Source organism: Hemiscyllium ocellatum, chromosome 39 (genome assembly GCF_020745735.1).
Source record: "Hemiscyllium ocellatum isolate sHemOce1 chromosome 39, sHemOce1.pat.X.cur, whole genome shotgun sequence".
In the NCBI taxonomy this organism is placed as follows: domain Eukaryota; kingdom Metazoa; phylum Chordata; class Chondrichthyes; order Orectolobiformes; family Hemiscylliidae; genus Hemiscyllium; species Hemiscyllium ocellatum.
Window position 1 is genome coordinate 35,932,379 of NC_083439.1, and position 13,193 is coordinate 35,945,571.

The following is a 13,193-nucleotide window of genomic DNA, read 5'->3' on the forward strand; positions in this document are numbered from 1 at the left end:
GTCCTTAACATGCCTACTGTTCAAGTTAATGCTCAGGTAGTTAAAGTCCCCCATTATAACTACTCCATGATGTTGGCATCTCCCGTCCCCTGACCCATACTTCCCCTGCCCCTCCCTCACATGCTTACTGTTTTTCACTGCAATGATAGCACCTAGTTTATGGACTACACTCCTGGTTTCTGATTCTTGTTATAGTCCACTCTCCACTTTTGCATCTGGACATCACGAGAAGCTGATGGGCTGTTGGGAGAGTCTGAAGCTGGCTACGCTATACTCTGTGGTCATTGATCTAAAAGTTAATGCAACAGCGCCACCAAGCTTAGATGCACAATAATACGGAAGAATTATTAAAAAGGAATTGTTATGTAACTCATGCTGATTTTAAAACATTAGAATCCATGTTAGTGAACTGAGGTTTTATTGGATTGACTATGCTGTTACTGTCTGCTATTGGTTAATTTACGTTCCTTGAATGAGGTATTTGGTAATCTTAGATTCACATTTGAGCCAATCAGTTTTGCCCTTCTTTTTGTATCAAGCCATGCATGATGCTGCAATGGATTCTTGCAAGGTGCCATGTAATTCATTTTCTGTGGTTAGAAATAGATCTGTAGTGATGTGTAGGAACTGCAGTTAGGCACTGAACATTAAGGACAAATGAGTAACAAGGGAGAAAATAGAGCCACTTAAAGATCAGCAAGGCCAACTATCTATGCAACCCCAGGAGCTGGCGGAGATACAAAACCAGAAATTTGCTTCAGTATTTACTGTGGATATGGAAGATAGAGAATGTGAGGAAATAAGTAGTGACATCTTGAAAAATGTCCATAATACAGAGGAGGTAATATGGACGTTTTAAAACATATAATGATAGATAAATCCTTGGGCCGGATCAGGTGTACTGTGGAACTCTGAGAAGATTATGTGAACGTAAGTATGTTAGTAATTTTGCAGAAGACACCAAAATTGGAGGTGTAGTGGACAGTGAAGAAGATTACATTACAATACAGTGGAATCTTGATCAGATGGGCCAGTGGGCTGAGGAGTGGCAGATGGAGTTTAATTTAGGTAAATGTGATGCGCTGCATTTAATGGTCTTGAGAATGTTGCTAAATATAGAGACCTTACAGTGCAGGTTCATAGTTCCTTGAAAGTGGAGTCTCAGGTAGGTAGGATAGTGAAGAAGGTGTTTGGTCTGCCTGCCTTTATTAGTGCATTGAGTATAGGAGTTGGGAGGCCATGCTGTGGTTGTACAGGACATTAGTTAGGCCAAAGTTTGTGAGAAGATTTGTAGCTTGGGTGCTCATTGTTGTGGTTCTGTTCGCCGAGCTGGGAATTTGTGTTGCAGACGTTTCGTCCCCTGTCTAGGTGACATCCTCAGTGCTTGGGAGCCTCCTGTAAAGTGCTTCTGTGATCTTTCCTCTGGCATTTGTAGTGGTTTGAATCTGCTGCTTCCGGTTGTCAGTTCCAGCTGTCAGTTCCAGCTGTCAGTTCCAGCTGTCAGTTCCAGCTGTCAGTTCCAGCTGTCAGTTCCAGCTGTCAGTTCCAGCTGTCAGTTCCAGCTGTCAGTTCCAGCTGTCAGTTCCAGCTGTCAGTTCCAGCTGTCAGTTCCAGCTGTCAGTTCCAGCTGTCAGTTCCAGCTGTCAGTTCCAGCTGTCAGTTCCAGCTGTCAGTTCCAGCTGTCAGTTCCAGCTGTCAGTTCCAGCTGTCAGTTCCAGCTGTCAGTTCCAGCTGTCAGTTCCAGCTGTCAGTTCCAGCTGTCAGTTCCAGCTGTCAGTTCCAGCTGTCAGTTCCAGCTGTCAGTTCCAGCTGTCAGTTCCAGCTGTCAGTTCCAGCTGTCAGTTCCAGCTGTCAGTTCCAGCTGTCAGTTCCAGCTGTCAGTTCCAGCTGTCAGTTCCAGCTGTCAGTTCCAGCTGTCAGTTCCAGCTGTCAGTTCCAGCTGTCAGTATATTGGGTCCAGGTCGATGTGACCTTCCAAAAAGAATCACTTCACACTTTTCCAGGTTGAACTCCATCTGCCACTTCTCGGCCCAATTCGGCATCCTGTCAATGTTCCATTGCAACCTACACTATCTGCTACTCCTCCAACCTTCATGTCATTGGCAAACTTGCTAACCCACCCTTCTTCTTCCTCATCCCAAATCATTTATAAAATTCACAGAGCACAAGTCCCAGAACAGATCCCTGCAGAACGCCACTGGTCACCGAGCACCAGTAGTTTCCATCTTCCACCACCGTCTGTCTTGTATGGACCAGACAATTCTGTATCCAGACAGCCAAAGTTCCCTGTATCTCATGCCGTCTCACTTTCTGAATGAGTGTACTATAGGGAACCTTATCAAATACTTTGCTAAAATCCATGTACACCACATTCACTGCTCTACCTTTGTCAATGTGTTTTGTCATATCCTCAAAGAATTCAACAAGGCTTCTGAGGCATGAATCTCACAAAGTGATGCTGACTATCTCTAATCAAGCTATGCTTTTCCAAATAATCATAAATCCCATCTCTCTGAATCCTCTCCAATAATTTGCCGATCACTGACATAAGATTGACAGGTCTATAATTCCCAGGGTTGTCCCTCTTCTCTTTCTTGAACGAGGGAATAACATTTGCCACCCTGCAATCATCTGGTACTACTCTAGTGGACAGTGAGGGTGCAAAGATCATTGCTAATGGCACAACAGTCTCTTCCCTTGCCTCCTGTAGAAATCTAGGGTATATCCCATCTGGCCCAGGAAACCTATCTATCCTCATGTTTTTTAAAATTTCCTCCATAACATCAACCTGTTTGAGCATATCAACCTGTTTCATGCTGTCCTCACAAATGACAAGGTCCCTCTTACTAGTGAATACTGAAACAAAGTATTCATTAAGGACCTCCCCTATCTCCTTCGACTCCATGCACAAGTTCCCTCCATTATCACTGATCGGCCCTACCCTCCCTCTGGCCATCCTCTTGTTCCTCATGTCGGTGTGAGAACGCCTTGGGGGTTTTTCTTGATCCAATTGTCAAGGCTTTCTTGTGCCCCCTTCCAGCTCTAAGTTCATTCTTTAGTTCCTTCCTGGCTACCTCGTAATCCTGTAGAGCCCTGTCTGATCTTTGCTTCCTCAACTTTAAGCTTCCTTCTTCGTCTTGATGTTCCACATCTATTGTCATCCAAGATTTCTTCACCCTACCATCCCTTCCTTTCCTCAGGGGGACAAACCTATCTAGCATTCACAGCAAGTGCTCCCTAAATAGCCTCCACAATTCTGTTGTGCATTTCCCTAAGAATACCTACTCCCAATTTATGCTCCACTGTTCCTGCCTAATAACATTGTAACTCCCTCTCCCCCAATTAAATGCTTTACCATTTAGTCTGCTCCTGTCCCTCTCCATGACTATAGTAAAGGTCATTGAGTTGTGATCACTGTCACTGAAATACTCTCCCACCGAGAGATCTGACACCTGATCTGGTTCGTAGCCAAGCACCAAATCCAATATGGCCTTCCCTCTAGTCGGCCTATGTACATATTCAGTCATGAATCCATCCTGGAGACACCTGACAAAGTCTGCTACATCCAAATTATTTGCATGAACAAGGTTATAATCAGTATTAGGGAAGTTAAAGTTCCCCCATGATGACAACCCTGTTACTTCTGCACCTTTCCAAAATCTCCCTCCCAATCTGCTCCTCCATGCCTCTGTTGCTAATGGAGGGGGTCTGTAGAAAACTCCCAATGAAGTGACAGCTCCTTTCCTGTTCCTGACTTCTACACACACTGACTCAGTACACAAACCTTTCTTGGCGACCTCCCTTTCTGAAGCTGTGATACTACCTCTGATTAGCAATGCCACTCCCCACGTCTTTTACCTCCCTCCCTATTCCTTTTGAAACATCTAAAACCCCAGAACATCCAACAACCATTCCTGCTCCTGAGATATCCAAGTCTCCGTAATGGCCCCAACATCGAGGCTTCAAATACCGATTCATGTTCTAAGTTCATGAAGTCTCATGCCATTGAGTCAAACATGGTCAAGGAGTCCTCCTGGTTATTGTCTAACTCTAGCCTCAAACTGATGACAAGGTGGATGTGGAAATAATATTTTCTCTTATGGGTAAGTCCAGAAGTAGTGTATTAAAAGTAGAGCCAGGTATTTTAGGATTTTTGTTTGCGGGTTGTGACTCTGGTGCTGTCTTCCACAGGCAGGGGTGGGGCATGGTCATTAAGAATATTCTTAAAGTGGGAATAGATTCCTATTAGGTATGAAAATCAAAAATTTTTGCACATTGATGGGAGTGTGGAATTCAAATCCAACAGATCAGCCATGATTGTATTGAATGATGGGACAGGCTCAAGGCAGTGAATAGCCTCTTCCTGCTCCAATTCATATGTTCATAACTCAAGACTGGGCATCCTTGAGGTTGCTGTGTGCCATCAGCTGCAGCAGAATTGTGTTTAATGAAAATCTGTAATCTCATGGCCCAGCATTCCTTTATTGTATTATTACCACCAAATCAGGCAGTTAACTCTCACTTAATGAAGAGTGCAGGCAGGTTTGCCTTGAAATGAGGTGTCAGTGTAATTAAGCTACAGCACAGAACTACTTTACATGCCAAAGATTGTAGTGACATGTAATAGGGCAAGCAATCCCACAACAAATTAATCAGCTATAAATTCTGTAGGACAAAGCATCCTGCTTGATTGTTACCCATCTATCACCATTGACATGCACTCCCATCATCATAAATACACAGAGACAGCAAATTGTATCATCTAAACGATGTACTACAACAACTCATCAAGACTCCTTAGACAGCACTTTCCAAACCTATAATTTTCCACCAGAAGGACAAAGGAGTCAATACATAGGAAAACCACCAACTGCAAGTTTCCCTCCAAGCCACTTGCTATTCTGACTTGAAACTATATCTCCATTCCCTCACTACTATTAGGTAAAAATCATGGAATACTTCTCTGGCAGCACTGTGGGTATGCACTGCAGTAGTTCAGAAAGGTAGCTCACCACCACCTTCTGGAGGACAATTGTGGGTCAACAGTAAATGCCCTCTTAGCCAGTGATGACCACATCCTGTGAATGAATAAAGGACAACTCCCTTTTTACACCTTTATACTTTCCATCCCTTTATAAAATTGTTCCCTTAAACTGATTGCCAAATGTTTCACCACCTGCCTTCAGTATCCCCGTTGGCCCATTTTCAAATCTGATAAAATTCCTATGAAGGAGAACAGTACACTTTAATGCATTGAAGAGAAGTGGCACATAGAGAAGACAAACCAGCAACATTAGCCTAAGAACTTTCTTTGGACCATTAAATAAATGCCCATTTAGTACTTGAAATCTGTGTAACCCATTCAGCCAGATCATGACTGAACTGGTCCCCAATTTTGTTGAACTGCCTTTGTCTCATGTTCTGTAATGCCCTCCCCAAATGAAGTTCTTTCCCTCTTGGTTTTAGGTTCCACAGATGTTTGAAGCAAGTGTTGCTGATTTCTTTGGCCTTTTATATGGAAACTCTAATTTTAAGTTTCGAACATAGAACAATACAGCACAGAACAGGCCCTTCGGCCCACGATATTGTGCCAAACATCTATCCTAGATTAAGCACCCATCCATGTACCTATCCAATTGCCGCTTAAAGGTCGCCAATGATTCTGACTCTACCACTCCCATGGGCAGCACATTCCATGCCCCCACCACTCTCTGGGTAAAGAACCCACCCCTGATATCTCCCCTATACCTTCCACCCTTCACCTTAAATTTATGTCCCCTTCTAACACTCTGTTGTACCCGGGGAAAAAGTTTCTGACTGTCTATCTATTCCTCTGATCATCTTATAAACCTCTATCAAGTCACCCCTCATCCTTCGCCGTTCCAACGAGAAAAGGCCGAGAACCCTCAACCTGTCCTCGTACGACCTATTCTCCATTCCAGGCAACATCCTGGTAAATCTTCTCTGCACCCTCTCCAAAGCTTCCACATCTTTCCTAAAGTGAGGCGACCAGAACTGCACACAGTACTCCAAATGTGGCCTAACCAAAGTCCTGTACAGCTGCAACATCACTTCACGACTCTTGAATTCAATCCCTCTGCTAATGAACGCTAATACACCATAGGCCTTCTTACAAGCTCTATCCACCTGAGTGGCAACTTTCAAAGATCTATGTACATAGACCCCAAGATCCCTCATTCCTCAACCTGACTAAGAACCCTACCGTTAACCCTGTATTCCGCATTCTTATTTGTTCTTCCAAAATGGACAACCTCACACTTAGCAGGGTTGAACTCCATCTGCCACTCCTCAGCCCAGCTCTGCATCATATCTAAGTCCCTTTGCAGCCGACCAACAGCCCTCCTCACTGTCCACAACTCCACCAATCTTCGTATCATCTGCAAATTTACTGACCCACCCTTCGACTCCCTCTTCCAAGTCATTAATAAAAATTACAAACAGCAGAGGACCCAGAACTGATCCCTGCGGAACTCCACTTGTAACTGGGCTCCAGGCTGAATATTTACCATCTACCACCACTCTCTGACTTCGACCGGTTAGCCAGTTTTCTATCCAATTGGCCAAATTTCCCTCTATCCCATGCCTCCTGACTTTCCGCATAAGCCTACCATGGGGAACCTTATCAAATGCCTTACTAAAATCCATGTACACTACATCCACTGCTCTACCCTCATCCACATGCTTGGTCACCTCCTCAAAGAATTCAATAAGACTTGTAAGGCAAGACCTACCCTTCACAAATCCGTGCTGGCTGTCCCTAATCAAGCAGTGTCTTTCCAGATACTCATAAATCCTATCCCTCAGTACCCTTTCCATTACTTTGCCTACCACAGAAGTAAGACTAACTGGCCTGTAATTCCCGGGGTTATCCCTATTCCCTTTTTTGAACAGGGGCACAACATTCGCTACTCTCCAGTCCCCTGGTACCACCCCCGTTGACAGTGAAGACGAAAAGATCATTGCCAACGGTACTGCAATTTCCTCTCTTGCTTCCCACATAATCCTAGGATATATCCCGTCAGGCCCGGGGGACTTGTCTATCCTCAAGTTGTTCAAAATGTCCAACACATCTTCCTTCCTAACAAGTATCTCTTCTAGCTTACCAGTCCGTTTCACACTCTCCTCTTCAACAATACGGTCCTTCTCGTTCGTAAATACTGAAGAAAAGTACTCATTCAAGACCTCTCCTATCTCTTCCGACTCAATACACAATCTCCCACTACTGTCCTTGATCGGACCTACCCTCGTTCTCGTCATTCTCATGTTTCTCACATACGCATAAAATGCCTTGGGGTTATCCTTGATCCTATCCGCCAAGGATTTTTCATGCCCTCTCTTGGTTCTCCTAATCCCTTTCTTCAGGTCCCTTCTGGCTATCCTGTATCCCTCCACTGCTCTGTCTGAACCCTGTTTCCTCAACCTTATGTAAGCCTCCTTCTTCCTCTTTACTAGACATTCAACCTCCCTCGTCAACCAAGGCTCCCTCACACGACCATTTCTTTCCTGCCTGATAGGCACATACATATCAAGGACACGTCGTATCTGCTCCTTGAAAATGTTCCACATTTCCACCACATCCTTCCCTGACATCCTATGCTCCCAACTTATGCTCCTCAAATCCTGTCTCACAGCATCGTAATTTCCCTTCCCCCAATTGTAAAATCTACCATGTTGTGCGCACCTATCTCTCTCCATAACCAAGGTGAAAGTCACAGAATTGTGGTCACCATCACCAAAATGTTCACCCACTAACAACCCCATCACTTGTCCCGGTTCATTACTGAGTACCAAATCCAATATGGCCTCCCCTCTGGTTGGACAATCTACATACTGAGTTAGAAAAGCTTCCTGGACACACTGCACAAACACCGCCCCGTCCAATCTACTTGATCTAAAGAGCTTCCAATCAATATTTGGGAAGTTGAAGTCGTCCATGACTACGACCCTGTGGCTTCTGCACCTTTCCAAAATCTGTTTCCCAATCTGTTTCTCCACATCTCTGCTGCTATTGGGGGGCCTATAGTAAACACCCAACAAGGTGACTGCACCTTTCCTATTTCTGACTTCAGCCCATACTACCTCCAAAGGCAGATCCCCCTCAAACTTCCTTTCTGCAGCCGTTATACCATTTCTAATTAGCAATGCCATCCCCCCCTCCTTTTTTACCACCCTCCCTAATCTTACTGAAACATCTGTAACCAGGAACCTCCAACAACCATTCCTGTCCCTCATCTATCCATGTTTCCGTGATGGCTACAACATCGTAGTCCCAGGTACCGATCCACGCCTTAAGTTCACCCATCTTATTTCTGATACTCCTTGCGTTGAAGTATACACACTTGAGCCCATCTCTGTGTCCGCAAGTATTCCCTGTCAGTGCTACCTTCTCCACAGCCTCCCTACATTCTTGGACATCCTGACAAACAGCTAGCTTACTTGCTGGACTACAAGTCCGGATCCCATCCCCCTGCCAAATTAGTTTAAACCCCCCCGAAGAGTGCTAGCAAACCTACCCCCCAGGATATTGGTGCCCTTCTGGTTCAGGTGCAACCCGTCCTGTTTGTACAGGTCCCACCTTCCCCAGAATGCAGTCCAATTGTCCAAATACCTGAAGCCCTCCCTCCTAACACCATCCTTGCAGCCACGTGTTCAACTGCACTCTCTCCCTATTCCTTGCCTCACTGTCACGTGGCACCGGCAACAACCCAGAGATGACGACTCTGTCCTAGCTTTTAGCTTCCAGCCTAACTCCCTGAGCTCTTGAATGACCTCCCCACCCCTCTTCCTACCTATGTCGTTGGTGCCAATGTGTACCACGACCTCTGGCTGCACACACCCCCCCCCCCCCTTAAGGATTCTGAAGACACGGTCCGAGACATCTCGGACCCTGGCACCCGGGAGGCAACAAACCATCCGAGAGTCTCGTCCATGTCCACAGAACCGCCTGTCCGTCCCTCTAACTAGAGAGTCTCCTATAACTAGCGCTCTCCTCCTCTCCCCCTTTCCCTTCTAAGTCTCAGAGCCAACCTCACGCCACAGACCCCATCACTGCAGCTTACACCTGCAAGGCTGTCCCCCCCAACAGTTTCCAAAGCTGTATACTTATTGCTTAGGGAAACGACCACAGGGGAACCCTGCACTGCCTGCTTCTTCCCCTTCCCACCTCTAACTGTTACCCAGCTACCTCTATTCTCCTGCGTAACTATGTCCCTGTAGCTTTTATCAATCACCCTCTCATCCTCTCGAATAATCCTCAGTTCATCCAACTCCAGTTCCAGTTCCCTAACTCGTTCGGTGAGGAACAGGATCTGACTGCATTCCCTGCAACGTTTGTATTCCTTTGTTTTGGATTTTCACCAGAGAAAATAGTTTCTCTGCAATCATACTATCAAATCGTTCTATGATTTTCAATAACTTGATCAGAACTTGGGAGTACTAGTCAAGTTTATGCAATCTGTCCTGCAGACTTAACCTTTCATGCTGATGAATTGGTATTCCAATCTTTCTCAGGCCATCTTCCTAAAATGTGGTGCTCAAAGCAGGATACAGTATTCTAGGTGGGGTCTGATCAATGAATTTCACCTTTGAGAGAAGTCAGCGTTCTATTAGCATTTTTTATCCACATGTTTTCCCATGAAATGTTAGCATGATAGTAATATCACTAGACTAATAATCCAGAGGCCCCTGTACTCTGGGGCAAAACTTCATACCCAGTGGCAGTAGCTGTGGAATTTAAATTTAGTTAACAACATCTGGTATTGATGGTGACCTTGATATTCATGGATCATTTGATAAGGTTCCCCATGGTAGGCTTATGCGGAAAGTCAGGAGGCATGGGATAGAGGGAAACTTGGCCAATTGGATTGAAAACTGGCTAACTGGTCGAAGTCAGAGAGTGGTGGTAGATGGTAAATATTCAGCCTGGAGCCCAGTTACAAGTGGAGTTCCGCAGGGATCAGTTCTGGGTCCTCTGCTGTTTGTAATTTTTATTAATGACTTGGATGAGGGAGTCGAAGGGTGGGTCAGTAAATTTGCAGATGATACGAAGATTGGTGGAGTTGTGGACAGTGAGGAGGGCTGTTGTCGGCTGCAAAGGGACTTAGATATGATGCAGAGCTGGGCTGAGGAGTGGCAGATGGAGTTCAACCCTGCCAAGTGTGAGGTTGTCCATTTTGGAAGAACAAATAAGAATGCGGAATACAGGGTTAACGGTAGAGTTCTTAGTCAGGTGGAGGAACAGAGGGATCTTGGGGTCTATGTACATAGATCTTTGAAAGTTGCCACTCAGGTGGATAGAGCTTGTAAGAAGGCCTATGGTGTATTAGCGTTCATTAGCAGAGGGATTGAATTCAAGAGTCGTGAAGTGATGTTGCAGCTGTACAGGAGTTTGGTTAGGTCACATTTGGAGTACTGTGTGCAGTTCTGGTCGCCTCACTTTAGGAAAGATGTGGAAGCTTTGGAGAGGGTGCAGAGAAGATTTACCAGGATGTTGCCTGGAATGGCGAATAGGTCGTACGAGGACAGGTTGAGAGTTCTCGGCCTTTTCTTGTTGGAACGGCGAAGGATGAGGGGTGACTTGATAGAGGTTTATAAGATGATCAGAGGAATAGATAGAATAGACAGTCAGAAACTTTTTCCCTGGGTACAACAGAGTATTACAAGGGGACATAAATTTAAGGTGAAGGGTGGAAGGTATAGGGGAGATGTCAGGGGTGGGTTCTTTACCCAGAGTGTGGTGGGGGCATGGAATACGCTGCCCGTGGGAGTGGTAGAGTCAGAATCATTGGCGACCTTTAAGCGGCAATTGGATAGGTACATGGATGGATGCTTAATCTAGGATAGATGTTCGGCACAACATTGTGGGCCGAAGGGCCTGTTCTGTGCTGTATTGCTCTATGTTCTATGTTCTATTGTAAAAATCCATCTGGTTCATTAATATCCTTTAGGGGACAAAATCATCTTTGTGTTTGATGTTTGGCATTTTAGATTGTGGGCAAATAGGGGTGGATAACACATGCCGGCCAGCAATGCCCACATCCCATGAAAGAATGGGGGAAAGAAAAGCACTTCTTAGTTACAGTGAAAGGTCAACTGTGGCCGTGAAAGTACAGCAAAAACTAGTAACCTTTTCAGCAGAGGATCAAAGGATCCAAGCAATCTCCTGTCATCTCTGTTCCCTAGTTGATCTTTAATTTTGTTTAGGTTATATGGATATTGCCCACTTCTATTAGTTTTGAGGAATATTCACCTTTTTTAAAATTTTTCTTTCCTAGGTTTGTTGTTGGTTCTGATCGTGCCATATTTATGCTACGTGATGGAAGCTATGCTTGGGAGATTAAAGACTTCCTGATAAATCAGGAGCGCTGTGCAGATGTTACTGTTGAAGGACAGACATACCCCGGAAAAGCAGCAGAGAAAAAGAAGAATGAAATCAAGCCTGATAAGAAAAAAGATGCAGCAGTTTCTCAGAAAGGCAATCGAGCAAATAAAAATGAACTATGACATAGTTGAATTAGAACATATTCAAAATGAATAGAAGAAATTATTTTTTTGTATTAGTTGGTCTTTTGATGTTGAGAATTATTATGGAACTACTGTTGAATCAGTGGTGCTGGTTTTTACAGTTCACCAAGTCTTTAGGTGATGAAACTGCAGTGTGAACTTCACCTCACAGTGATTCCAAATATACAGGCATTTCATTGTTTGATTGCAAGTTGCAACCTTTTAAAAAGGCAAGAATGGAATTGCCACTGTACAATTGTTAACATAAGTCACATTTGCTTCCAGTATCTTTTATCACAGCATTAAATAAGGTTTCTCTTCATTTTGTACGAATTGACACTTGACTTAATACAATTTTCTTCTGTGATTTAGGTACTATTTTGAAACTGTTATTTTTTGAGCAGAGTTGTGGTTTCTAAATTCAACATGAAATTCTGAAAAATGCAGCAAGCATATGGTCAATATTGCAGTGTTATGTATTAATTTCAGGATATTTCTGACAATACTTGGGCAAGTTCTGTACTCTGTTTAAATGTCTTCACTGTAATATCAGCCTTTTGTCTTTACTCATCTGATTCTCTCCTGTAGCCATGGTATATTTGTCTATTTTCTGCTGGCAGCAACAAAGCAATTCAATTATCAGTGATTTCAGTTTTTTTCGAAGAAAAGCACTCAAATTTCGATACCACTTTTGCCTAAACTGTAGAACTGTTTAATTTTTTTTGTAGACAGAAGTTCCAACTCAACCTTGTGTGTTTGTATAATTGTTATTCAGTTGCTGTAGAAAGTTGTTCAGAGCTTTAAGAATGTTGTCTGACATCTTCCTGCTTGCACTGTACCAGCTTTTACAATGCTGTTGCTTTTACAATGAGTTAGACGATCATTGTACTGAAATTTACTGATAAAATCTCACTTGCTCAAAGGAGGCAGTGTTTGTTAGTTTTTTTTGCTATTATGACAGGATTGCTTTTGTGTAAATAGCTTCCCAGTGTTTTCTGATTTCAGTGTTTGTAGTACATGCAGATGGCTACTGGACTGCAGTGTACTATCTTGACCAGTGGAACTGTTTTGCTGAGCAACAAGCATCCAAATAATCTAACAGGTGGGAAGCTGGTAAGCCCTTAATGTATTCTTCTTTCCAGTGTAAGTAACTGTCTGCTCCTGCCTCTAACGAAATACAAATTCAATCAAACTACTTTGGGGCATGTGAAATTAAATTGTCCTTTTGGATCTTTCACTTGGTGCAGTTCTGTCATGTGGGAAGTGTCTAGAGAAAGAAGCATTTGGCACATTTGATGAATAATTCATCAAATCTCCTCTTCTGTCTCATAGAACAAGAGATTTCAGTTTTGTACTGCCCAGTTTAGGAAAGGTTATCTTTAGCCTTTGGTCAGTTTTAGAATCATACAGCATGGAAATAGGTCCTTCAGCTCAACTCGACTATGTCAACCAGGTTTCCTAAATTGAACTAGCCCCATTTGTCTGTGATTGGCACATATTCCTCTAAACCTTTCCTGTCCATCTACCATCCAGATGCATTTAATGTTGTAATTGTACCTGCCTCCACCACTTCCTCTATCTGCACCACCCTCCGAAAGTGTTGCCCCTTGGGTCCCTTTTAAGTCTTTCCCCTCTCACCTTAAACCTATGCCCTCTAGTTTTGGGCTCCC

The 13,193-nt window shown here is 43.9% G+C and overlaps 1 protein-coding gene across 1 annotated transcript in view; it reads left to right on the forward strand.

The window, feature by feature from the left end:
* mesd (mesoderm development LRP chaperone) overlaps window positions 1-12,445 on the forward strand; it is a 28,375-nt gene extending 15,930 nt beyond the window's left edge. Inside the window, exon 3 of the mRNA XM_060852922.1 lies at window positions 11,295-12,445. Coding sequence (XP_060708905.1) covers window positions 11,295-11,523 — 229 coding nt within the window. The 3' untranslated portion in view covers window positions 11,524-12,445. The remainder of the gene's footprint in view (window positions 1-11,294) is intronic.
* Window positions 12,446-13,193: the final 748 nt, after the last annotated feature.